Source organism: Nuphar pumila, chromosome 8 (genome assembly GCF_984573655.1).
Source record: "Nuphar pumila chromosome 8, dmNupPumi1.hap1.1, whole genome shotgun sequence".
In the NCBI taxonomy this organism is placed as follows: domain Eukaryota; kingdom Viridiplantae; phylum Streptophyta; class Magnoliopsida; order Nymphaeales; family Nymphaeaceae; genus Nuphar; species Nuphar pumila.
In genome coordinates, this window is record NC_143256.1 from 112631920 (window position 1) to 112659794 (window position 27875).

Sequence of the window (27875 nt, forward strand, 5' to 3'; positions counted from 1 at the left end):
ACTCCTTTGATGAACCATTCCGTTTAGAATCTTGTGTTTGTTTCGCTCATTTTCCGCTCCCCTTTTCTTTCTGTTCTTCATCTTCCGGGAAATAAACTCGTCGGGAAGAAACACCACGTTTTGGAAGCTTTCCGTGGACGAATTAAGGTTTTTCTGACTGGGTTTAGGGTTTGGCGGGGAGAAGTTAGGGTTTTCTGGTAGGCTTTGTTGTTATTGGGGATAATAATGGCGCATTTAGGTGGTGGTGCCGAAGCCCACGCCAGGTTCAAGCAGTATGAGTACCGAGCGAACTCCAGCTTGGTCTTGACCACCGATTCGCGCCCGCGTGACACCCATGAGCCCACCGGAGAGCCGGAGTCGCTCTGGGGGAAGATCGATCCTAAGAAGTTCGGGGACAGAGTTCATCATGGCAAGCCCCCTGAGCTAGAGGAGAAGCTTAAGAAGTCGAAGAGGAAGAAGGAGAGGGAGCCTGCTTCTGTGCCGTTGAAGCGGGACAGCAAGCGGCGAAGGCTTCAGGAAGAAAGTGTGCTCTCTCTAGCTGATGAGGGGGTGTATCAGCCAAAGACAAAGGAGACTAGGGCGGCATATGAGGCTCTGCTCGGAATGATACAGCAGCAGTTTGGTGGCCAGCCCCAGGACATACTCAGCGGTGCTGCGGACGAGGTCCTGAAGGTTCTGAAGAACGACAAAACCAAGAATCCTGATAAGAAGAAGGAGATCGAGAATCTTCTGAACCCCGTCTCACAGCAGTTCTTTGACCAGTTGGTTTCCATTGGCAAACTGATCACCGATTACGAGGATGGGGGTGACGCAGGGATCACTGGGGTGGGTGGGGAGTCTATGGATGATGACATTGGTGTTGCGGTGGAGTTTGAGGATGAAGAGGAGGATGAGGAGAGCGACTTGGATCAGGTGCAGGAGCCCTCAGAGGGGGAAGAGGATGATGACGTGAAGGATGCTAATGGGATGGGAGCTATGCAGATGAGCCATGGCATCGATGATGATGAAATGGTGGACGCAGATGAAGGGTTGAATGTTCAGGATATTGACGCCTACTGGCTTCAGAGGAAGATATCACAGGCTTATGAGAATATCGACCCTCAGCAGAGCCAAAAGCTTGCGGAAGAGGTGCTGAAGATATTGGCTGAAGGAGGGAAGGACAAAGATGTGGGTAACAGTGCGGACAGAGATGTGGAGAACAAACTGGTGATGCTTCTCAACTACGAGCATTTTAAGCTTATTAAGTTGATCACACACAATAGGTTGAAGATTGTGTGGTGTACTCGTCTGGCAAGAGCCGAGGATCAAGAGCAGAAGAAACTTATTGAGGAGGAAATGATGAGTGGTGGGCCTGGTTTGGCTGCAATCCTTGAGCAGCTTCATGCTACGAGAGCCACTGCAAAAGAGCGGCAGAAGAATTTGGAGAAGAGTATCAGAGAAGAGGCCAGGCGGTTGAAAGATGAGACTGGAGATGGTGATAGATATCGAAGGGTAGACAGAGAAGGTGCCAATGTGGATAACAGCTGGTTGAAAGGACAGCGCCAGCTTTTGGATTTGGAGAACATCGCATTTCACCAAGGTGGTCTCTTGATGGCAAACAAGAAATGTGACCTTCCTCCTGGTTCTTTTAGAACTCCTCGGAAGGGGTATGAAGAGGTTCACGTACCAGCACTGAAGCCAAAACCTTTAGCAGCAGGTGAAGAACTTGTAAAAGTGTCGGCCATGCCAGATTGGGCACAACCTGCTTTTTCTGAGATGAAGCAGCTCAACAGGGTCCAGAGCAAGGTTTATGAAACGGCTCTTTTTACACCAGAAAATATCCTTCTGTGCGCACCTACTGGTGCTGGTAAGACGAACGTTGCTATGTTGACAATTCTTCAGCAGATTGCCCTTCATAGGAATCCAGATGGTTCTTTTAATGCAAGCAATTTCAAGATTGTATATGTAGCTCCCATGAAGGCTCTGGTTGCTGAAATGGTTGGGAACCTGTCTAAGCGCTTGCAGTCATACGGTATCACTGTCCAAGAGCTCACTGGGGATCAAACGCTCTCTCGCCAACAGATAGAAGAGACCCAGATAATAGTAACCACTCCTGAGAAATGGGACATTATTACAAGGAAATCTGGTGACCGCACTTATACCCAGCTCGTGAGACTACTGATTATTGATGAGATCCATCTTCTTCATGACAACAGAGGGCCTGTGCTAGAAAGTATTGTTGCCAGAACAGTAAGGCAGATAGAAACATCAAAAGAACATATCAGACTGGTTGGGCTCTCTGCTACACTTCCCAACTATGAGGATGTTGCACTATTTTTGCGTGTTGACCTTTCAAAGGGTTTGTTTTATTTCGACAACAGTTACAGGCCCTGCCCACTTGCTCAACAGTACATTGGGATCATGGTGAAGAAGCCTTTACAGAGATTCCAGCTGATGAATGAAATATGTTACGAGAAAGTTATGGGTGTTGCAGGAAAGCAGCAGGTGCTGATCTTTGTTCACTCGAGGAAAGAAACTGCAAAAACAGCTCGTGCAATAAGGGACACTGCTCTTGCGAATGATGCCCTTGGACGGTTCATGAATGAAGATAGTGCTAGCCGTGAAATTCTCCAGAGTGAATCTGAAAAGGTGAAGAATAATGATCTTAAAGACCTGCTTCCTTATGGGTTTGCAATTCATCATGCGGGGATGGCGAGAGTGGACCGAACACTTGTTGAGGAGCTTTTTGCTGATGGGCATGTGCGGGTTTTGGTGTCGACAGCTACTCTTGCATGGGGTGTTAATTTGCCTGCACACACTGTAATTATCAAAGGAACACAAATTTATAACCCAGAGAAAGGTGCTTGGACTGAACTGAGTCCACTAGATGTTATGCAGATGCTTGGGCGTGCAGGAAGGCCACAGTTTGACTCATATGGAGAAGGAATAATACTGACAGGCCATAGCGAGCTGCAGTATTATCTCTCGCTTATGAATCATCAGCTTCCCATAGAGAGTCAGTTTGTCTCTAAGCTGGCAGACCAGTTGAATGCAGAAATTGTTCTTGGAACTGTTCAGAATGCTAGGGAGGCATGCACATGGATTGGGTACACGTATCTGTACATCCGAATGCTACGAAATCCTGTTCTGTATGGATTGGCGGCTGATGTGTTGGAGAGAGACCAAACATTGGAAGAACGGAGGGCAGACCTGGTAAGCTAATAGCCTCTTAATGAAATTTTGAACTTTTTATCTTAATATTTCTCCTGTTCTTTTTTTCTCATGTATCAGTATGCTCGTTATAGTAGATTTATTTGTTCTCAAGTTTTCTATGTTCTTTTAAATAAGGATTTAATGATTATAGGGTGATTATCCTTTTAACTCTCGGATGTCGTCTAACCATCTTTGGTGGTTTGTGTTGGATTTTTTCTGCTTTTGTATCTAAATGCATAATATATACTCTGGCAGCTTGTTGGGCATCCATTTTTAGGATGGAATCTTTCTTTCTGGGCATTGTTTTAGAGTAAACAGTAGTCATTATTATCATCAGGCTTTGGTCCATCTTGGCTGCTTTACAAGTGTCTTCTTTTTTTTCCTTCGTTTATTTGTCACAGAGAAAGAATAGCTACACAACATAGAGTCTTAATTTTAGATCTTAGAATTAGAAAATGCCGCAAAAGAGATAGACATAGGATAGATCCTAGAATTAAGTGGTGGGCACTGAAAGGAGCTAAACAAGGAATGTTTGTAGAGCAGGTAGTTAAGGAAGCTGATTGGTGTCTCGAGGAGGATTCAGAATCAATGTGGAATAAGATAGTGGGTGGCATGAAAAATGTGGCTAATGAGGTATTGGGTGAGTCTAAAGGTGGTGCACCGCTAGGTAAGGATACATCATGGTAGAACGAGGATGTCAAATTAGCTATTAAGGTTAAAAGAGAGTGTTATAGAAATCTAAGAGTCGTGATAATGAGAATTTGGAGAAGTACATGATAGCAAAGAAGGAAGCTAAAAAAATAGTTCGAAACGCGAGGGATAAGGTATATAAGGAGGTTTATGGCAAGTTGGATACCAAAGAGGGCGAGAAGGATATTTATAGGCTCTCAAAGATGAGAGATAGGAAATCGAGGGATCTGGGTATGGTTAGATGTATCAAAGATGAAACGTAAAGGGTTTTAGTCAAAGATGAGGAGATTAAGGAGAGATGGAAATATTATTTTGATAAGCTATTTAATGAAAGTCATGCTCAGGATCTTGGAGACTTCTCCATTCCTTTTCATGAGATGAATCGTGACTTCATGCGCAAGATTCAAAAGAAAGAAATTGCAGAGGCTTTAAAGAAAATGAAATCAATAAGGGCAGTTGGCCCAGATGGTATACCTATCGAGGCTTGGAAATGCTTGGGTGAGAAAGGTTTAGAATTGTTGACAAATCTTTTTAACAAGATTTGACGGACAAATAAGATGCCTAATGAGTGGAGGAAGAGTACTTTGATGCCTCTATATAAGAATAAGGGTGATATACAAGATTGCACAAACTATCGTGGTATAAAACTCATGAGTCATACTATGAAACTTTGGGAGAGGGTGATTGAGTATAGGTTGAGAAAGGTTGTCATGATATCGGAGAATCAATTTGGTTTTATGCCTGGAAGATCAACTATGGAAGCTATACATCTTCTTAGACAATTTATTGAGAGATATAGAGAGAGGAACAAAGATTTGCATATGGTTTTTATTGATTTGGAGAAGGCATACGATAGAGTACCTAGGGATGTTCTCTGGTGGACAATGATGAAGAAAGGTGTTTCTCTCAAGTACATTAGTATAATTAAAGATATGTACGAAGGAGTAGTAACCAATGTCCACACTTGTGGAGGGGTGACAACCAATTTTCTTATAACGGTTGGGTTACATCAAGGATCTGCATTAAGCCCTTTCCTATTTGCTATAGTGATGGATGAGCTTACGAGATCAATTCAAGAAAATGTGCTGTGGTGTATGTTGTTTGTTGATGATATTGTTTTGATTGATGAGTCTAGAGCTGGGGTTAATGCTAAGTTAGAATTATGGAGATAGACATTGGAAACAAGAGGTTTTAAGTTGAGTAAAAGTAAGACAAAATATATGGAATGTCGGTTTAGTAAGCAATGAAGCAGTGATGGGACTGTAGTGAAGCTTGGTGAGCAAGAAATACCGGTGGATGTCTCTTTCAAATATTTGGGATCTATCATTCAAAAGTATGGAGAAATTGATGGAGATGTAAATCATAGGATAAAGGTTGGGTGGATGAAATGGAAAAGTGCAATTGGAGTGTTGTGCGATCGTAGAATGCCATTGCGGTTGAAGGAAAAGTTTTATAGGACAACAATTAGGCCCGCTTTACTATATGGTACGGAATGTTGGGCTGCCAAGAGACATCATATTCAAAAAATGAGTGTAGCTGAGATGCGTATGCTTAGATGGATGTGTGGAAATAAAATAAAAGATAAGATTCGAAACGAGGAGATACGTAAGAAGGTAGGCGTTGCATCCATTGAAAATAAGATGAGAGAGAATCGTTTACGGTGGTTTGGACATATTCGGTGAAGGCCTAATGATGCTCCAGTTAGAAGGATGGAGAAATGGGAAAATATATTAGTTAAAAGAGGTCGGGGTAGGCCTAAGAAGACTTGGATGGAGATGACAGGAAAGGATATGAATGCTTTGAACCTCACCGAGGACATGACATTGGATATAAATGATTGGAGGAGAAGGATTCATGTGGAAGACCCATAATGATTTTCTCTTTTGGTTCATATCACTGATCCCAATTGTTTTGGGATGAAGGCGTAGTAGTTGTTGTTGTTATTTGACACGGAGAAGCATCTTTGATGAACATGAATGATTCATTTTACAGTTTTTTATCTTTATTTCTTGTGGGGGAAAGAGATTCATTTTATTGTGTTGAACACCCATTTTCTTTTGGGCCATTGTCTTGTGCAATACACACGCATGCACAAGCATGCAAAACAATCATAATATACTATTGTATGTTAAGATATTGGTTCACATTCCTTAAGGGTGGATGAGGTCTTACATGAATTTGCAGATGTCATACAATCGTAGCGTTGGTACATGCTTATTTGCTTCCACTAAATTCATTAGAATCATGGTTATATAACTATTTCTGTTGCTCTTACAAAAACAAAAAATACATTGTCATGACTCGTTCTTGGTGAAATATTGGTGAGAGAATCTCGTGATAACAAATTATTTCTGTTGCTTTTACTGAATAAAAGGCAGTCATGACTCGTTCTTGGGAAAATATTGGCGACAGAATCTCGTGATATTTTGTAAAAGCGAGTTTTTCTAGGGAAAATTTTGTATATAAACATATACATACATAAAAATGAAATAAAACTAGGCAAAAAGTGTGTTTCTATTGCCTTAATATCAGGTCAAAGTATGGTATTTTCAAAATGGGTAATATTTTGAAAATATTGTTTTTTTTTTGTATTACATTGTATAAGGAAGTGAGTTCCTCCAAAGATGCTCACCAAATCACCAAAATGGACACTCAAAAGAGTTCCATCAAAGTACCAAAATGAACACACAAAAGCCACAAACGGGCTCACACATAAAACCCACAAGGATGGCCAACACAAGTATAAAAAAATAATATATTTATTAAAGTGAAAAACATGCAATAAGCATAACATTTTAGAGGGGTTTCAACCCCAGTATATACACAATAAAGAGAGGCTCCAAGAGAGCTGGACCTCCCAACAACTCTAAATAGAGCCGTTGGACCTCCAACAGATCTCTTATTGACTATATATATATTTACATTTTTAACACTCCCCCTCAAACTTACGGTTGGATAACCGAAAGTTTGCCTAAGAAAAAATGAAATCTAGGAGCAGCGACAGACTTGGTAAAGAAATCTGCAAACTGGTATTCTGAAGTAATATAGGGAAGATTAATAGTGCCATGTAGATATTCCTAACGCAGATAGTGACAGTCATCTCAATATGTTTGTTTCGTTCGTGAAAGGTCTGGTTGCTGGCGATGTAGATGAAACTTTTGTTGTCACAACACATTCGTGATGCTTCTTTAGTCTGAACGCCCATATCTGCTAGCAATCTTCTTATCCAGACCACCTCCTTAGCGGTAGTAGCCATGACTTGATATTCTGCTTCAATCAAGGACCTTCTGTTGTTTTTTGCATCGCCATGAGATCAACAAGTCAGTTAAGAAAACACAAAAACCCATGATTGAGTATCGGTTATTGGGATCACCTCCCCAATCAACATCAGTATAAGCAATCAAATCTAAATATGAAAAACAAATAAGAAAATGTCTCAAAAAATGGAAGTCTTAATATATCTAATAATACGTAAGACTACTTCCATATGAACAGAAGCGAGAGCATGCTCAAATTGGTTGGCTATGTGAAATGCATGAGTTATGTTAGGTCTTGTAATTGAGAGATAAGACAATGCCTCGATAAGTTGCATGTACGGTGTTGGATTCTCCATAATCAATTCTTATTTTGGCATTGACCACTTCAAGGGTATCAACCTTCTTATTATCTAAGCTTCCTGATTTGGCAACAATATATAGAGCAAATTTAGATTGAGTCGATAAATAACCTCTAGAAGAATAAGCAACTTCAATACCAAGAAAATATTTTTAAAAACCCAAATCAGTTATTTCAAAATGCGTTTGAGAAATTTTTTAATGTGTTTAACTTCCTGCTTGTCTCCTCCAGTGATGATCATGTCGTCCACTTAGAGGAGAATAATAATAATACATGCATAAGAAGTCTTAATAAACAAAGCTATGTCAATTAAACAAGATTGAAATCCAACAATCATAAATTGACTAAATCGGTCATACCAAGCCTTTTGTGCTTGTTTAAGATCATATCGGGCTTTATCTAAACGAAGAGCCTTTCCTTTATGAATAATTATTCCACGCTGGATTCTTCACGTTAATCCAAGGGCAAAAAAAAGTATTCAATGTCATAAAAATCACTTGCTTCTGTAGACTGATCTTTTCTATCTATTTTATTATCATTTCGTGCTAACAAGTAATCACAGTGCTCCCAACGTGACCAACATTCTTTTTCCTCATACCCATTGCTCTTTCATGATACAAAGGCGTCTTAAAATGACTAAAAACACCTCATAACCATTTCTTCTTATTATTTTTTTGATAATCCAAAGAACCACCCACAATCATCATTGGCTGGCCTCCGGTTGGTAAAACCAATGGTGTCAAGTATCAGTATTGGTCTTGAATCGTTGGGCGGATGGACGATTTAATTGTATCGGCTGATACCGATACTCAGCTGAATCATTCTGTATCGGTCTAAAAATAATAAAAAATTATTACGCTATTCATGTTAAAACCATTACAATAATTTAAAAATAATGTTAGAAAATATTTTTGATATTTTTTTATATTTATTAAATATTAGCTGTATCGGCCTTGCAATGTATCAAAATTCTGCCAATACGATGCGTGATGCACACCGATACTGATAACATTGGGTAAAACCCTTAAAGTCCCTTCTGCCCACCGGAGAGTACACCCCGCTTCGACCTTACGGCAAGTGACACCACTTGTGGGTTTTAACTTGTGGCGTCCCATCCATTTGGTGACATTCACAAGTCGCCCCTACCGGATGAGCGAAGCCTTTGTGGGCTATCTCCTTGTTTATTGCTTGAATATATATATATATATATATATATATATATATATATTATAGGTAGACATGTTGTGATCATCGCAAAATTTTTCCTCTCATAATATTCTCTCTCTTCCTTCCCTTTTCTAACCTCTATTTTCCTCCTTTTTGAAGGGAGAAAAATAAAAGAGAGAAAAAGAAGAGAGAAGAGAAAAGAAAGGAGAGAAGAGAAGAGAATTCTTTTGCGAATCTCACTTGACCTTAATTTTGAAAATATTTGAAATAACTCGCCTCCGTTTTTGAAATATTTGCGGGAAAACGGGGAGACGGGATCCGCTCGTCGGTACGAGGTTCGACCGTTCCTGGCACCTTTACCAGGGGTAATCGAACCAAGGGTCGAATTTATGCCTTTTTGTTTTGCTAAGAAATTATCTAAGAAATTATTCTAAGTCTAAATGCACAAAGAATCATGCTTGTGCAAATGCAAAGATGTATGCTCTTTTTGAAAGTGTTTTTGAAGAATTCTCAAGTGTTTCTGAGATGAATCTGATAAAGTGAAGAAATGATTTCTAACTTAGAACTTAAGATTAAAGTTCTAAGTTTTTAGAATAATCAAGAGCTTGGGAAAATAAATCTGGATTTTGGAAAATGATTTTGAAGTTTTGAGATAAAAGAAGAATAAAGGAATTTTCAAAGTCATAAATGGACTTTGAATCAGAATAGAAATGAAAGTGGAATTTAATCAAAAGGAAAGATAGAATTGGGAAATCTGAATATAATTGGGAAATGGAATTGATTTGGAATCTAAGATGAAGTTTGGATCTGGAATCTAAGATCCAAGATAGAATTGGATTTTGGACCCTAAAATGGAGTTGGATCTGAAATCTGAGATCCAAAGTAGAATGGGATACTGGATCCTAAAATAGATTTGGATCTGAAGTTTGAGATCCAAAGTAGAATTGGGTTCTGGATCCTAAAATGGATTTGGATCTTAAATGGAATTAGATATGAAGTCTGAGATCCAAAGTAGAATGAGGTTCTGGATCCTATATGGAATTTGGATCTGTAATCTGAGATCCAAGGTAGAATTGGATTCTGGACCCTAAAATAGAATTTGGATCTGAAGTCTAAGATCCAATGTAGAATTGGATTCTGGATCCTAGAATAGATTTTGGATCTGAAGTCTGAGATCCAAAGTGGAATTGGATTCTGGATCCTAGAATTGGAATTTGGATCTGTAATCTGAGATCCAATGTAGAATGAGGATCTAGATCCTAAGTGGAATTTGGATCTGTAATCTGAGATCCAAAGTGAAATTGGATTATAAATTCTAAAGTGAAATTGGATCTGAAGTCTGAGATCCAAAAGTAGAATTGGATTCTGGATCCTAAAATGGAATTGGATCTGAAGTCTGAGATCCGATATGAGTGTTGAATCCTGGATCCTAAAATGGATTTGGAGTTTGTTAAATTCAGAAGATGAATCAAGAATTTCTAAGTTTGAATTGAACTTGAAAAATGAGATTTTTAAATTTGAATATACAAATGAATTTCAAAGTCAAATTGGACTTTGAATTTGGGGCTTTCTAGAAAATGAATCAAGAATCTCAAAGTTAAATTGAACTTTAAGTTGGATTGGAGTTTTGAATGAATTTGGAATTTCAAAGTCAAATTTGAACTTTGAAACCTGTTTGGAATTTTTAAATATAAAATGAATTTTTAAATCTCAAAGTTAAATTGGACTTTGAGATTAAAAATGAAGTAGAATTGAAAATGAAAAGATGAATTGGATTATACAAGAATTTAAGATTGATTGAAGAAGATGTTTACATCACTTGGAGTTTTGGAAAAGAAATTTTTGAAAATATGATGCTGCTCTATCCCAAATGATGAATGAATTTAAAGAATTTTGAAATTGGACTTTGAAAAGCTATTTCATTCTTTAAGTGAATTAAAAATGAGATTGAAGACATAATACATCCCTGACTATGGTCATTGAATGTATTATATAATAACCACATTTAAATTCAAGAGAAGAATGAAATACATCTTGGTGCTTTTATAGAATTTAAAATGAAATGAACCCTCAATATACCTTGACTATGGCCATTGGTATATATTTTGAGTTAATTTTAAGTTAAATTCTAATAAAAGAGGAAAATATTTAAGAAGAATATGATGAATTTTGAAAATGGATCCAGTGTGAATCCAGTGTTATCTTGTAAAAGATAAAAATGCTAAGTTTTGTCCACACCCTGACTATGGCCATTGATGTGGATAATCAACTTAGTATCAATTACCTCTTACGAAATGGTGCACGTGCCATTCGTGTTTCACCATTGTGAAAATTTGAGAAATAAAAGCAAAAATGCGTGACAAACAAGTAATTCATGATATTCACAATGCTCATTCATTCTAGCTAAAACAGGAAATATAGGTTCTCATTAAAGCCTAACTATTACAACACATAAAATTTTGAATTTACAACTCCAAATAATGACCTTTTCTATGCATCTCCTGCAAAACAACTAGGTTAACATGGAAAATAGAAAAAAATGGTATACATCACATGGATATCAGAGGTGCAGGTGGTGGGATGTTCATATGCCATAATGTTCATGATTTAGAATGTGCGATGATGAGGGATAATGTATACTTACATACATATATATATACATACCAATAGATATATATATATATATATATATACACGTATATATGTGTATATCCATATATATATATACATATATATATAGGTATATATCATGTATATGGCAACTACAAAAGGATAAGTGCATACAGATAGTAACGAAATGAAAAGATGAATGTGCACATGTAGGTGAAATAGAGTGTAAATATATAGGGAAATGAATACATCAGGGTGTATGCAAACGCAAATAAATCAAAACATACTGATTCACCAATGAATGTATGCAACAATTGAATAGTGTTATACGGGAAATAACAGGAAAACACAAGGGTGCTATGTACAAGGTGCCGTGCAAGAATGCAAGTGAGGCAATTGACAATAAATGAAGAGATTGGGTTGAATAGCCGAATCCACCAGGCAACTAGCTGTCCAACTCTTGCTTATTGAATGGGAGGATATTTCCATCTGATGATGGACAAATGCTAGAAATGCACATTACTCCAGATATTCTCTGGAATCATTCATTGGATTTGATCCTCCAAATATTATTGCAGCAACCGTTGGATGAAACCACTGTATAGCAGACAAGTGTATATTGAATGAAGTAATGGATATTCTGTACAAATGACAGCATGCAATAGAGAGGAGATTGCAATTTTAAGATGTTCTTAATACACAGAAAATCAACCAGGATAATTATAATATGCAGCATCCAGAAAATTACATGTCAGAAATTCCGAGAAGAGAAGTTGCCTATCTTAAATACCCATATAACTTCAAAGATGATACTTAGTCTATCCGCCAAACAAACTGCCGGTATGGAAGTGCGCTGGGTGATTGGATTAGAAGCACAACAGTGCTAGTGGGAAACACAGTAGAAGTGCAGTGAGCCATGGTGTTTGGCAGTGAAAGTGGATATAACACAAATGTTCATATGAAATCTGGTATTTCCATCTTTACCCCAGATTAAGGAGTATAAACAGACTCGTTTTAGCATTTTCTCCTTTGCCGAGGAGCTCCCATATTGCCCCCTACGAGCTGGGGACCCAAAAGCTTGCATCTAGGTGGTTTTGCTGAACACCTTGCTAGCAGCTGCTTCTTCTAATTTCGGTTTACTTCTCCAGAAATTTCAAAACGAGAATTTGTGTTCGTCAGCTGGGGAGAAATGTGCTTACATTGATTGTGTACACTATTTTTCTGGAATGTATGTTGTAGATAATCTAAAAAAATGACAGGGCATCTTAGATCTAAAACTTTGATGAAAGAGTCAGGCATACCTGTATAAACACCATTGTTGGGAGATGATGATACTGATTGTCAGAATCATTTGAGCCATACATTGCATAAATCATGCCAATTAGGAATCTGGTTTTAAAGCATGCAAAGGAATGAGCCATACATTGCATAAATCAAAAAGCAAGAAAAATACCCCAGATATGGTAATTTACTGACAGTAAGTGACGCCTCTAGCTAAAATATCATAGAATAGTCGAGAAAATGAAATAATGAGATGCTTATGTATGCTTTGAATTCCTTTGACAACATGGAAGAAGGAATGCTAAAGAAAGCAGAAGAGTTCTGTTTCCTGAGCTTTAACTATAGCAGAACATGATTACAGTTATCAAAAGATACAATGCAGAAATTATTATTAGACCCATAATCAATAGGGGAGTAATACAAAGATCTGACCTGGTTCGACATGCAATTGTATGTAATCGATTTTCAGTGATAAATCAAATCTCCATCATAACACAATGCCTGTGATGGTAAGACTTCTACCGCTAGGAAGAAAGAACAAACAAAGCATGGAAGTGCTACATCGTTAATAGCTTAAATCATTCATGTCCAGTTACCATAAATGTTATTCACGCCCAATACCACCCTGATCGATCAACCCATTTTTTGATATATTTTGTCAGCAGATGAGCGAGTTATGCAATAGACCGACAGGTCATTCATGACCCTTGCGCAAAAGAAACATTAAAAATCACAGGAAACACAATACCGTTGTAGCATGATGAACTTATGCTACAGAAAAATATGAATGCCATGGGTCGTACAGATCTGGGCACAAGGGAGAAAACCAAAAGTGGATGTAAAGGTTGGACAGTTAAGAAAAAGAAAGAAGAAAAAAAAAAAACTGAAGTCTTCACAATATTTGAAACAGAAGCCTCACACCTTCTGATTCACGGGGCTTTCAAACAGAGCCCTCTGCCAAGCATTTGGGAACATGGTTTGAGCTTTAACAGATTCGAACATTTTCAGATAGGGATTCGGTGCATGATGTTATGCGAAAATACACAAATGAACGGAAGAGCCACAGAACGCAGGAACTCTTGAGAAAAATCCGGAGAATTGGATGAAATCAAACCGGAATGTAGTAGATAGCGTAGTGCCATCGCCATTAGCTTGAATGGAATATCGTGAAGGAAGGTATATGAGATACTATCCGATACCATTAAAGCAAGGAATCAAACATAAGCAGATATTCAGAATAAAACGGAAGAAAAAAAAGAGAAACAAAGAAAAAAAAATGGGTAAGTCTATTGGAATACGAATGTTCCTTTGCTATAGCATCAGGTAGATCGACGTTGCGATATACAAGTCGATCTTACCAATTATGCAGAAGAATGGGATCTAATAACAAAAGAAATCTTACGGAAAATCCCAAAGGGGAAAGGAAAACTTAAAAAAAAAGAAAAATCAGAAAAGCATGTAGTGAAGACATAGGACAGATAAATAGTACAGAAGGAAAGGGGAGAGGGGACCTACCGTGATCATACAGGGGTCTTGAAGAAGAGAATCGAGGCCTCTTCAGTCACTCCTGGCTTATTTATATTGCTGGAATTGAAGATCTTTCAATCGATTAGAGGAGAAGCTTCAGGGTAGAGGGCGATGATCTTCTGAAGGAGAGAGAAGGGTGTTGGGTTGAATCACGGTGATCGATCGGCCTCCTTCTGATCATCAAGAAGGGGACCAGAGAGGAGAAGGAGAATATTAAGAAGAAGAGATTAGAAGGAAGAAGGGAAAAGAGAAGCAGTGAAGAATGCAAATGGCGGGGTGAGAACAGATGGGATCTTAGGGTTCTTCTGAGTGCCCTTTTAAGGAGGATGAAGAAGGTTCGTGAAAGGGGTCGTTGGAGATCGAAGGTGGAGGAAGGGTTCGTGCGATCGACCATGGAGGAGAGAGAAAGAGAAGGGCGATGAAGAAGGGTGAGGCCGGGTGTTTCCCTTTTTCCTTTCTTACGAAGGATTTTACAAAACCCTAAAAGAAAAATTTATCGAGGAGCCCCTTTGATTTTCAAGATTTTATAAAGAGGGGGGGGGGGCTCCCGAAGTTTTTAGCAAAAATTGTTTTTTCAAAAAGGCTCCAAATCATTTGTTTTTCTCATAAATTTTCCAATTTTTTTTTTGAATTTTATGTTATTTTTCAATTTTTTTGTATTTTTAAGTAAAAATCCTAAGATTTGTGAGAAAACAAAAACCAATTTTCTTGTGTTTTTGCAAAAATATTTACAAAAGAGAAATTTTCTGAGAATTAAAAACTATTTTGAGAAAATTTCTTCAGAAATGGGTTTTGATCCGGATTTTTGGAGGAAATACGGTTTTAAAATGTTGGATTCGGATCCAGAATTAATTTTGAATATAGCTTTATGGAATTTAATTCAGAGAATCTGAAGAAATGACTTGATTTTCTCAGAAAACGGGGTTAGGGGCAAAAGGGTCATTTTTATAAATCTTTGAAAAATTTGGGGTGTTCACACATGTGAAATGCTGGTGCCCACATGAGCTAAGGACGCCAACCACAGCTAGCTCAATTCTTTTTTTTTATGCTGAAGACAGAAAGCACGCAACAACAATAAAATACTTGTTGGTTCTTGTGTTCTGTGTATTTTTTCTAGCTTTTGGTTAGGTGCCTGAGACATGTTTAACCTTCAAATTAGGTTTACGTGCTTTGCCACAAAAGTTCGTGAGAGAGGTCTTTAATCCTGTCAACACTCTATGCGTTTAGATGGTGGGAGGAGGATGGGGAGGGTTTTGTGGTTCCTTAAATCAAAAGCCACCGATATTCTAAATGATCTTTTAATTTGTGTTTCTATTTGGTTTTCGTTATCAGTATATCTTTCTGGTGCACATGGGGGTTCATGATCACTATGTTTAGAATATTATATACAACTTTGATCCCTATGTGATTGCTCTTCTCTAATCTCATTATCGTTAGATTGTTATTTACTTACTGTATCATTTTCAAATTCTTGATCAAGATCAACATTACAATTGTCATACTTTGGAATTAGATCCAATAGAAAACGATACTCGGTTATTTTCTTAGATTTTTCAATTTCAAAAAACTTTCATTTTCTAAGAACAACACATTCCTTGAAACATATAGCTTTTTATTTTTAAAATCAAAACATATATAGCCTTTTTGGTTATTTGCATACCCCCAAAAAGATACAAGGAATAGTACGAGGAGAAAGTTTATCATTTTTACCGGTAAAAACAAAACATTTACACTAAAAAACTCTCAATCTAGTGTAATATGAGATTAGTTTGAAAAGTTTTTCAATAGGTGATACATTTCTTAAAGAAGAGGATGACCTGTTAATGAGATAAACAAAAGTTAGTGTGATTTCAATCCAAAATTTTTTAGGTACTTAGTTTGTAATAAGCAAAATTCTTTATATTTTCATTCAGCTAAACCATTTTGTTGTGGGGGTGTAAGGACAAGATTTTTAATGTATAATACCATTTAAATCTAGGTAGTTTTTAAATTCTTTTGATAAAAACTCTCTCCCCGAATCAATGTAAAAGATGAAAATGTCATTTTTGAAATTTTTTGACCAAATTGTGAAATATCTGAAAATGTAAGAAAACTTTAAACTTGTATTTAAGAAAATAGATCCAAGTATGTCTCATAAAATCATCTACAAAAATTAGATAATACACAAAACCATCTTTAGATATAACAGGTGTTGGGCCCCAAATGTCCGAATGTATTAACTCAAGTGGTCAGGAAGAAACAAATGTTCTTTCTTGAAATGGTAATATCTTCATTTTGCCAAGAATAAAGTTTTTACTTGTAAAATTTTCAAAATTACAAAAAAAAATCATCTTTGAAAAATACCGAATGTTGGATATATTAGGTTGTCGAAGTCTTTTATGTCATAAATTCAAATCTAATTTTTGAACATTACAATAAAATGTATTCTTGGGTATTTCTAAAAAATCTATGTAGTACAAGTCTCATTCTCTATGGTATTCCCCAATCAGCTTCCCCGACTGACGATTCTGCATTCGACAATAACGATAGAAGGAAATATTACATCCATGGTCAGATAAGTGAGAAACAGACAAAAAATTTAAATTTAATTTAAGAATATATCTAATTTTTGAAATAAAAAACCTTTTTGAATTTTGAGAAATGTTTTTAAAATTTCATATTCCTTTTATCTCAAGAGATGTTCCATCGATATTGAACACATTTGATTCACTTGAGTTATAACATTCGGATAACATATCACAGTTTGGTGTCATATGAAAGGAGGCACCTGAGTCAAGAAGCCAAAGAGATTTATCGGGATCAGAGAAGCCAAAGAGAACCAATATGAGAATTTCGTTGGGGCGTTCCCTACTGAGCGACGCGCTGTACTCTCTAGGCTCGGAGGCAGTGATAAATGTGCAAGGGTTGCTAGGTCGTCGCCCAGAAGCGACGCGTCACACCGGCGCCCGGGTGTGGTGTCAAATAGGCAAGGGTTCCCTCACTTTGTTGGACGGGTGGGGGTAAAGAAGTTAGTCCAAGACCATAAAATTAGGTTAGCCACTTGGAACATAGGGTCTTTAACTGGTAAGTTGGTAGAGTTAGTAGATGTTATGTGTAGGAGAAAGATTGATATTTTATGTCTTCAAGAGACCAAATGGGTAGGTGAGAAAGCTAAAGTGATAGAACCTTGGGGATATAAGATTTGGTATACAGGAATAAATAGGAATAGGAATGGAGTAGGGATTGTTATGAGTCGTCAGTTTATAGATAATGTAGTTGAGGTTCGTAGGAAGGGTGATAGAATTTTACTTATTAAATTAGTATTAGGTACGGATATTATTAATATTATTAGTGTTTATGCACCTCAAGTAGGTTTAGATGATTCCATTAAGCATCAATTTTGGGAAGATTTAGATGGAGTAGTACAAGAGACATCTTATGGAGAAAAGCTTTTCATCGGCGGTGACCTTAATGGACATGTAGGCATTAGTAGGGATGGATTTGAGAATATCCATGGAGGCTATGGTATAGGAGAAAGAAATGAAAGTGGAGAAAGGATTTTAGATTTTTGTTTGTCCTATGATATGATCTTAGCAAACACTTGGTTTAGGAAGAGGGAGTCTCACCTAGTAACATTTAAAAGTGGGGTTAATACGAGTCAGATAGATTTTTTCCTACTTAGAAAGAGAGATAGGGGTTGTTGCATCGATTGTAAGGTTATACCAGGAGAAAGTGTAGCTACACAACATAGAGTCTTAATTTTAGATCTTAGAATTAGACAATGCCGCAAAAGGGATAGACATAGGATAGATCCTAGAATTAAGTGGTGGGCACTGAAAGGAGCTAAACAAGGAATGTTTGTAGAGCAGGTAGTTAAGGAAGTTGATTGGTGTCTCGAGGAGGATTCAGAATCAATGTGGAATAAGATAGCGGGTGGTATGAGAAAAGTAGCTAAGGAGGTATTGGGTGAGTCTAAAGGCGGTGCACCACTAGGTAAGGATACATCATGGTGGAACGAGGATGTCAAATTAGCTATTAAGGTTAAAAGAGAGTGTTATAGAAATCTAAGTAAGAGTCGTGATAATGAGAATTTGGAGAAGTATATGATAGCAAAGAAGGAAGCTAAAAAAGTTGTTCGAAACGCGAGGGCTAAGGTATATAAGGAGGTTTATGACAAGTTGGATACCAAAGAAGGCGAGAAGGATATTTATAGGCTTGCAAAGATGAGAGATAGGAAATCGAAGGATTTGGGTATGGTTAGATGTATCAAAGATGAAACGCAAAGGGTTTTAGTCAAAGATGAGGAGATTAAGGAGAGATGGAAAGATTATTTTGATAAGCTATTTAATGAAAGTCATGCTCAGGATCTTGGAGACTTCTCCATTCCTTTTCATGAGATGAATCGTGACTTCATGCGCAAGATTCAAAAGAAAGAAATTGCAGAGGCTTTAAAGAAAATGAAATCAATAAGGGCAGTTGGCCCAGATGGTATACCTATCGAGGCTTGGAAATGCTTGGGTGAGAAAGGTTTAGAATTGTTGACAAATCTTTTTAACTTGATTTGGCGAACAAATAAGATGCCTAATTAGTGGAGGAAGAGTACTTTGGTGCCTTTATATAAGAATAAGGGTGATATACAAGATTGCACAAACTATCGTGGTATAAAACTCATGAGTCATACTATGAAACTTTGGGAGAGGGTGATTGAGTCTAGGTTGAGGAAGGTTGTCATGATATCGGAGAATCAATTTGGTTTTATGCCTGGAAGATCAACTATGGAAGCTATACATCTTCTTAGACAACTTATTGAAAGATATAGAGAGAGGAACAAAGATTTGCATATGGTTTTTATTGATTTAGAGAAGGCATACGATAGAGTACCTAGGGACGTTCTTTGGTGGACAATGATGAAGAAAGGTGTTTCTCTCAAGTACATTAGTATAATTAAAGATATGTATGAAGGAGTAGTAACCAATGTCCGCACTTGTGGAGGGGTGACAACCAATTTCCCGATAACGGTTGGGTTACATCAAGGATCTGCTTTAAGCTCTTTCCTATTTGCGATAGTGATGGATGAGCTTACGAGATCAATTCAAGAAAATGTACCGTGGTGTATGTTGTTTGCTGATGATATTGTTTTGATTGATGAGTCTAGAGCTGGGGTTAATGCTAAGTTAGAATTATGGAGACAGACATTGGAAGCTAGAGGTTTTAAGTTGAGTAAGAGTAAGACTGAATATATGGAATGTCGGTTTAGTAAGCAACGAAGTAGTGATGGGAGTGTAGTGAAGCTTGGTGAGCAAGATATACCGGTGAATGATTATTTCAAATATTTGGGATCCATCATTCAAAAGTATGGAGAAATTGATGGAGATGTAAATCATAGGATAAAGGTTGGGTGGATGAAATGGAAAAGTGCTACTGGAGTGCTGTGCGATCGTAGAATGCCATTGCGGTTGAAGGGAAAGTTTTATAGGACGACTATTAGACCCGCTTTACTATATGGTACGGAATGTTGGGCTGCCAAGAGACATCATATTCAAAAAATGAGTGTAGCTGAGATGCGGATGCTTAGATGGATGTGTGGAAATACAATAAAAGATAAGATTCGGAACGAAGAGATACGTAAGAAGGTAGGTGTTGCACCCATTGAAAATAAGATGCGAGAGAATCGTTTACGGTGGTTTGGACATATTCGGCGAAGGCCTAATGATGCTCCAGTTAGAAGGTTGGAGAAATGGGAAAATATATTAGTTAAAAGAGGTCGGGGTAGGCCTAGGAAGACTTGGATGGAGATGATAGGAAAGGATATGAATGCTTTGAACCTCACCGAGGACATGGCGTTGGATAGAAATGATTGGAGGAAAAGGATTCATGTGGAAGACCCAAAATGAATTTCTTTTTTGGTTCATATCGCTGACCCCAATTGTTTTGGGATGAAGGCGTAGTTGTTGTTGTTTGTTGTTGTTGTAGAGAAGCTGAACGAGGAAATCACGACTCCAGTTGATGAGGATGCTCATTTGAGTAGAGGTTGAAGAGCCTCCACTAGCTATGTCAATGACATATTTCCAATGGATGAATCTTGTGTGATTTTTACATCACTTGACTTTTGTGGAGGTCCAATAGAGGCAACATTCTTCTCATAAGGTTTCTTCAACTTAGGCCAATATGTTTTTATATGTCTTGGTTCACGACAATAGTAACAAATAACTTTCTTTCTCTCATATTCATTGTCTTGCTTTTTATAATGTTCATCGTTTGGCCTTTCATAGTATGGTGGTTTGTAGGTACGAACATAATTTTTTGGTTTAGATACAACTAGAAACGAGTCATCCTCACTCTTATAAATTCTCTTTTTAAGTCTATTTTCTTTCATACTTAATTCCTTTATAGTGTTTTTTATTGAGAGAATTTATCCTCAATACAACAACAACTACGCCTTCATCCCAAAACAATTGGGGTCGGCGATATGAACCAAAAAAGAAAATCATTCTGGGTCTTCCACATGAATCCTTCTCCTCCAATCATTTCTATCCAATGCCATGTCCCCGGTGAGGTTCAAAGCATTCATATCCTTTCCTATCATCTCCATCCAAGTCTTCCTAGGCCTACCCCGACCTCTTTTAACTAATATATTTTCCCATTTCTCCATCCTTCTAACTGGAGCATCATTAGGCCTTCGCCGAATATGTCCAAACCACCGTAAACGATTCTCTCTCATCTTATTTTCAATGGGTGCAACACCTATCTTCTTACGTATCTCCTCGTTCTGAATCTTATCTTTTATTCAAAATCCGATCTCAAACCATTAGTGAATTTTTTAAAATGTTCACTGTTTATTTGATTTTTTCGAAGTTTTGTATCTTCGAGACAATGCCATTTTGGTACAGGAAGAGCCAACTCTTCCCCATAGTTCAGACAAACCATTATAGTATTCTATAATACTCTTGTCCTCTTAAGTCATATTTCGTATCTTGTCTTGCAAATTGCACACAAGTACAATATCTTTAAGAGAATATTATCTTGAACTGCTAGAATACTTAATATCAACACTATTAATAAGCCAAGACATAATCTTAGCATACCCCATTCTACATTCCTTCCATTTCTTCTCATAGATAGCCATTGTCTTATTTTTTTCATTCTCCATAAGAGGTATGTCTTTCTCACCTTCTATTTTAAGGATTAGCTTGGATTCTGAATTGGTCCCAACCCTTTTCCTCATATGAGGCGCTTCATAATTGAAGCCGATGTTACATAATTTGAGTCATGGGTTTTATGGTGACATTTTCATTGTTGTCCATTTTTATGAAGGTAAAGAAAAAAAGAACAGAGAGAGAGAGTCAAAAACAAAAATGGAGATCATGAACGGTCTACCATCAAGCAAGCATTACCAATCAAGAGCAAAAAACACTCCTTCACCAAGCAAGCACCTTCAATCTATCACTTGAAACCAGTGTTATTAAAAGCGTGCCTCAAGGCGAGGGCTTTTGTGCCTTGAGGCACATGGATAAAGCGTAAAGGCTCCGAGGCGTACGCCTCATACGCCTTGTGGCGTATGCCTCAGGGCGAGGCGCGCCTTGAGGTGAAGCGTATGTGCCTCATTTTTTTGGTCAAATGGGGGTCAAAGCCCCCATTTGACCACTCTCTCGTCTCTCATTCGTTTGTTCTCTCTCGTCTGCTCTCTCTCGTCTCTCCCTGGACTCTCTGCTCTCTCCCACCTCTCTCAATCTCGTCGTCAACCTCACCCGAGCTTTCGAAAGTTGGTATTTCAGGGTTGGTCTCGCTGTTGCATTAGAGTTGTACTGAATTGTAGCCCTAAAAAGAACATTTTGTTACCTCATTTCAATTTATCCTCATATATTTGGGGTTATGCCTATTTTCTCCCTTGATCTATGATGTATCTACATGAGTCTGGAACCACTCCACTCATTCTTTCTGTTTTGTCATCTAATCCGCTTGAACATTTATGAGTAGTTTTTTGTCCGAGTTTATGAAACTTTTCAGCTTCAGGTTGACAAGTTTTTTTATAGCCTTAAAGGTGATTGGTATGTTGAATGCTCATGTGTATGGTTTCAGATTTTCTACAATGTCGAACTTCTACTGGCTGTAAGCATTCGTCATAACCTATGTCACACGGACTCAGATAGGGAGGTGCCGCACCCAAGTCGACACGCCCCGACACGGGTGCGGACACGGGTGCGGCTTCGGACTCGGCCTGGACTCGGTCAACGCCGAGTCGGACTCGGTCAACGCCGAGTCGGACTCGGTCAACGCCGAGTCGGACTCGGTCAACGCCGAGTCGGACTCGGACTCGGTCAACGAGTCGAGGCCGAGTCTGTCCACATTTTGGACTCGGTCAACTTTGACCGAGTCCAAAAATGTCTATTGAAAAAACTAAAAAAACGATTTTTTTATATAAAAATAAACAGTGCATAGTGCCTGTGCCTGTGCACAGTGCACACAGTGCTGTGACTGTGCACTTTTTAAATAAAATATATATATATATATATATATATATATATATATATATATATATATATATATAGCCGAGTCCCCGTGTCCAAAAATTTTAAAATTGCGCCGCACTCGTGTCGCACCCGCACCCGCACCCATGTGACATAGGTCATAACCATGAGTCATTTTGATCATATTTTTCTTGAAATTAGTTATAAGGCACCTGTTCTGCAGTTCATGAAGGATCATGTAGCTTTCCACTATGACTTGTACATGTTCTATTGGAAGCTGGATACCTGAACTTGTATTGCTCATAGAATTGCTTTTGGTTTCTGTCCCGAAGAGGAGCTTGAGGCTTAAGTTTCTTTGGTTTGCTTTTCATTGAGGCAACGAGAGGGAAACTTTAGGTGATCAATGCAAATAACTAATATTATGTAATTAGCAAACTCTACATATGTCAACATAACATGGTTATTGAATAGGAAAAAAAAATTCTTATTTTTTCATTCAATGGAAAGACGATAGACTTGAACCAACACTACACACCAACAACATGTAAGGATGGTTCCCTCAAGAAACCATCTTCCTAAATGTCTTATGTCCTTCCAAGAAGAAGACAAGTCACTAGCTCGGTCCCTTGGTAAATGAGCCAAGCCCAAACATACTGTGTTTATTATTTTTTGGCTATTCTTGTATAGTTATAAAGCGTAATTCCTTCATCAATAAAGCATTATTTATTTATTTATAATTTTAGATATTTTTTATAGTTTTTTTATAGTTTTCAAAAAAAAATATGAGGCTTACGCCTCGCCTCATATTTTGGTGGAGCGCCTCGCTACGCCTCAACGCTTTTCACAACACTGCTTTAAACACAATCACGATCTCATTAGCACTCGAATAGAGATTGCAAGAGTTTCAACACTTTCAAATTTGGAGTGACACACTTCCTAATATACCGAAAACAATTTCATCTTGGTCACCAAGCTTTGATATCATGTAAAGAAATGAGTTCCTCCTAAGATGCTCACCCAATCACCAAAGTGGACACTCAAAAGAGTTTTACCAAAATGAACACACAAAAGCCACAAGCGGGCTCACACATGAAACCCATAAGGGTGGCCAACACAAGAATAAAAACTAATATTTTTTTTGAAGTAAAAAATATGCAAGAAGCATAACATTTTGGAGGGGTTTCAAGTTTCAACCCCTATATATACACAATAAAGAGAGGCTCCAAGTTGGACCTCCCAACAGCTCTCTTGTTGACTAGTCAACAAGTGTTGACTAGTCCAAACAAGACCAAAAAATTAACCTAAAACTGTCCTAACTTAGTTACTAACCTAGTTACACACACACACACAGATATATATATATAATGTGTATTTATACAATATTTATTTACATTTTTAACACATTGCCCTTGGAAAATATTGCAATAGAATCCAAATATTTTGAGTACCAGCGATATTTGCGACTATGATTAGAAGTATTGATTGCTCTTGTTTTTCCCTGCTTTGTTTCAGATCCATTCTGCTGCAACCATCTTGGACAAGAATAACTTGGTCAAGTATGATAGGAAGAGTGGGTACTTTCAGGTTACTGATCTTGGTCGGATTGCTAGTTATTATTATATTACCCATGGGACAATAGCTACATACAATGAGCATTTGAAGCCAACAATGGGCGACATTGAACTTTACCGCCTATTCTCACTTAGTGAAGAGTTCAAGTACGTGACTGTTAGGCAAGATGAGAAAATGGAACTTGCAAAGCTATTAGATCGTGTGCCCATCCCTGTCAAGGAAAGCCTGGAAGAGCCTAGTGCAAAAATAAATGTTCTGCTTCAGGCATACATTTCACGGCTCAAGTTGGAAGGGCTTTCCCTATCATCAGATATGGTGTATATCACACAGGTAGTCAATGTTGCAATATTTTCTTTTCCTTGTTTCCCTGTTTGTTGCTATTAAGTATACTAAATGTTTATTGTTTGTATGTGCAGAGTGCAGGGCGTCTTGTGCGTGCTCTTTTTGAAATTGTTTTGAAGAGGGGATGGGCCTTGCTAGCTGAAAAGGCTTTAAATTTGTGCAAGATGGTCACTAAGCGCATGTGGAGTGTTCAGACCCCTCTACGTCAATTCAAGGGTATCCCAAATGAATTGTTAATGAAACTTGAGAAAAAGGATTTGGCCTGGGAAAGGTATTATGACCTTTCATCTCAGGAGATTGGAGAGCTCATTAGGTTTCCTCAAATGGGAAAAAAACTTCACAAATTTGTGCATCAGTTCCCGAAGCTAAATCTTGCTGCACATGTCCAGCCTATAACACGTACTGTCCTAAAAGTGGAACTGACAATAACTCCCGATTTTCAGTGGGATGAGGCAATTCACGGATATGTGGAGCCTTTCTGGGTTATTGTTGAGGACAATGATGGAGAATATATTCTTCACCATGAGTATTTCATGCTGAAGATGCAGTACATTGATGAGGATCACACTTTGAATTTTACCGTGCCCATTTATGAGCCATTGCCTCCACAGTACTTTGTCCGGGTTGTCTCTGATAAGTGGCTGGGTTCTCAATCTGTATTGCCTGTTTCTTTTAGGCATTTAATTTTGCCGGAGAAATATCCTCCTCCCACTGAACTGTTGGACTTGCAGCCCTTGCCTGTGACTGCGCTGAGGAATCCCTCATATGAAGCCTTGTATCAAGAATTTAAGCATTTTAATCCCATCCAGACTCAGGTGTTTACAGTCCTATATAACAGTGATGACAATGTTTTGGTAGCAGCACCAACAGGCAGTGGGAAGACTATCTGTGCCGAGTTTGCTTTGTTGAGGAATCATCAGAAAGGTCCAGAGAGCACTATGCGAGCTGTGTATATTGCTCCTATCGAAGCTCTTGCCAAGGAAAGATACCATGACTGGGAAAAGAAGTTTGGCAAGGGTCTGGGAATGCGGGTAGTAGAATTGACTGGTGAGACAACAACTGATCTCAAGCTGCTTGAGAAAGGGCAAGTCATTATCAGCACTCCTGAGAAGTGGGATGCTCTTTCACGCCGTTGGAAGCAACGTAAGCATGTTCAGCAGGTCAGCCTTTTCATCGTAGATGAGCTTCATCTGATTGGTGGGCAAGGAGGTCCAATTTTGGAGGTTATAGTCTCTAGAATGAGGTATATTTCAAGTCAAGTTGAAAATAAGATACGGATTGTGGCTCTTTCAACTTCTCTTGCCAATGCTAAAGATCTTGGGGAGTGGATTGGCACTTCTTCTCATGGTCTTTTCAATTTTCCACCTGGTGTGCGTCCTGTGCCTTTAGAAATTCACATCCAAGGAGTGGATATAGCAAATTTTGAAGCCAGGATGCAAGCAATGACAAAGCCAACATATACTGCTATCATCCAGCATGCGAAGAATGGTAAACCTGCTCTTGTCTTTGTTCCTACAAGGAAGCATGCTCGGCTTACTGCACTTGACTTGGTGACATGTGTGAATGCTGATAGTGGAGAAAGGCCCTCTTTTCTCCTGCACTCTGAAGAAGAATTAACTCCATTTCTCTCTAGGATCAGGGAGCCTACTCTTAGTGCTACTCTTCAGTATGGTGTTGGCTATATACATGAAGGGCTATCTAGGATTGAAATGGAAGTCGTATCACAACTGTTTGCTGCTGGTTGGATTCAGGTCTGTGTTGCGAGCAGCTCTATGTGCTGGGGAATGTCTTTGTCTGCTCATCTGGTGGTGGTAATGGGAACACAATACTATGATGGCAGAGAAAATGCTCACACAGATTATCCAATAGCAGATCTCCTGCAGATGATGGGTCGTGCAAGTAGGCCTTTACTAGACAATGCAGGGAAATGTGTAGTCTTGTGTCACGCCCCTCGGAAAGAGTATTACAAGAAGTTCGTATATGAGGCATTTCCTGTGGAAAGTCATCTACACCACTTCATTCATGACAACTTAAATGCGGAAGTTGTTGTTGGGACCATTGAGAGCAAACAAGATGCTGTAGACTATCTCACCTGGACTTTCATGTATCGTAGGCTCACTCAGAATCCAAACTACTACAATCTCCAGGGTGTCAGTCACAGGCATCTTTCTGATCACCTTTCTGAGCTTGTGGAGAACACTTTAAGCGATTTGGAGGCAAGTAAATGTGTAGCCATAGAGGATGACATGTACCTTTCTCCTCTCAATCTTGGGATGATTGCGTCCTATTACTACATCAGCTACACAACTATAGAGCGTTTCAGCTCATCATTGACTCCAAAGACTAAGATGAAAGGCCTTCTCGAAATTTTGTCTTCAGCTTCAGAGTATTCGCAACTTCCAATCAGGCCAGGCGAAGAAGAGTTGATCAGAAAATTAATCAACCACCAGAAGTTGCCCATGGAGAAACCAAAATATACAGATCCACACGTTAAGGCAAACACATTGTTACAGGCTCACTTCTCCAGGCATACAGTCATCGGAAATCTCGCTGCTGATCAACTAGAAGTGCTTCTTTCAGCGAACAGGTTACTTCAGGCAATGGTTGATGTTATTTCTAGCAATGGATGGTTTAGACTTGCAATATCTGCAATGGAGCTGAGTCAAATGGTGACACAGGGTATGTGGGCAGATGATCCTGTGCTCTTACAGCTTCCGCACTCCACCAAGGAGCTTGCTCATAAATGTGAGGATAATCCTGGAAGGAATATTGACTCTGTCTTTGCTCTTGTGGAAATGGAGGATGATGAAAGACGTGAGCTTCTACAGATGACTGATTCGCAGTTGTTGGACATTGCTCGATTCTGCAACCGGTACCCAAATATTGATATAAATTTGGAGGTGCTAGATAGCGATGATGTGAGGGCAGGAGAAAATATAACGCTGCAAGTCACTCTTGAAAGGGACCTTGAGGGGCGTACAGAAGTTGGTCCAGTCGATGCCCCTAGGTATCCCAAAGCCAAAGAGGAAGGGTGGTGGCTTGTTGTTGGTGATCCTAAGAGCAACCAACTGCTCGCTATTAAACGGGTGTCGCTGCAGCGGAAATTAAAGGTGAAGTTGGACTTCACTGCACCATCAGAGGTAGGAAAGAAGGAATATTGGTTATATTTCATGTGCGACTCTTATATGGGTTGTGATCAGGAATATGCTTTTGAAATTGACGTCAATGAAACTTTGGAAGGAGACAGGGAAGGTAAATGATGGGCCATCTTATGACAGGCCCTGGTTTCAGATGCTTTTAAGATGAAACAGGTCTTCTCTGTTTTTTTCTTCTTCTGTTGTAGCTCTAATAGCTGTTGCACCTTCATCTAAAAGCTCTATGACTCTTCCGTCTTGTTTTTACTAGTTATGAATGTTTTTGGGTCTTCATGAA

The 27875-nt window shown here is 38.5% G+C and overlaps 1 protein-coding gene across 1 annotated transcript; it reads left to right on the forward strand.

The window, feature by feature from the left end:
• The first annotated feature begins 96 nt into the window (after positions 1–96).
• Positions 97–27875, forward strand: LOC149830252 (DExH-box ATP-dependent RNA helicase DExH12-like). The gene is made up of 3 exons (XM_090016403.1): positions 97–3192; positions 24042–24431; positions 24518–27875. Exons 1-3 carry the CDS (start codon positions 226–228, stop codon positions 27701–27703), a joined length of 6543 nt encoding a protein of 2180 aa, XP_089872529.1. The 5' UTR covers positions 97–225; the 3' UTR covers positions 27704–27875.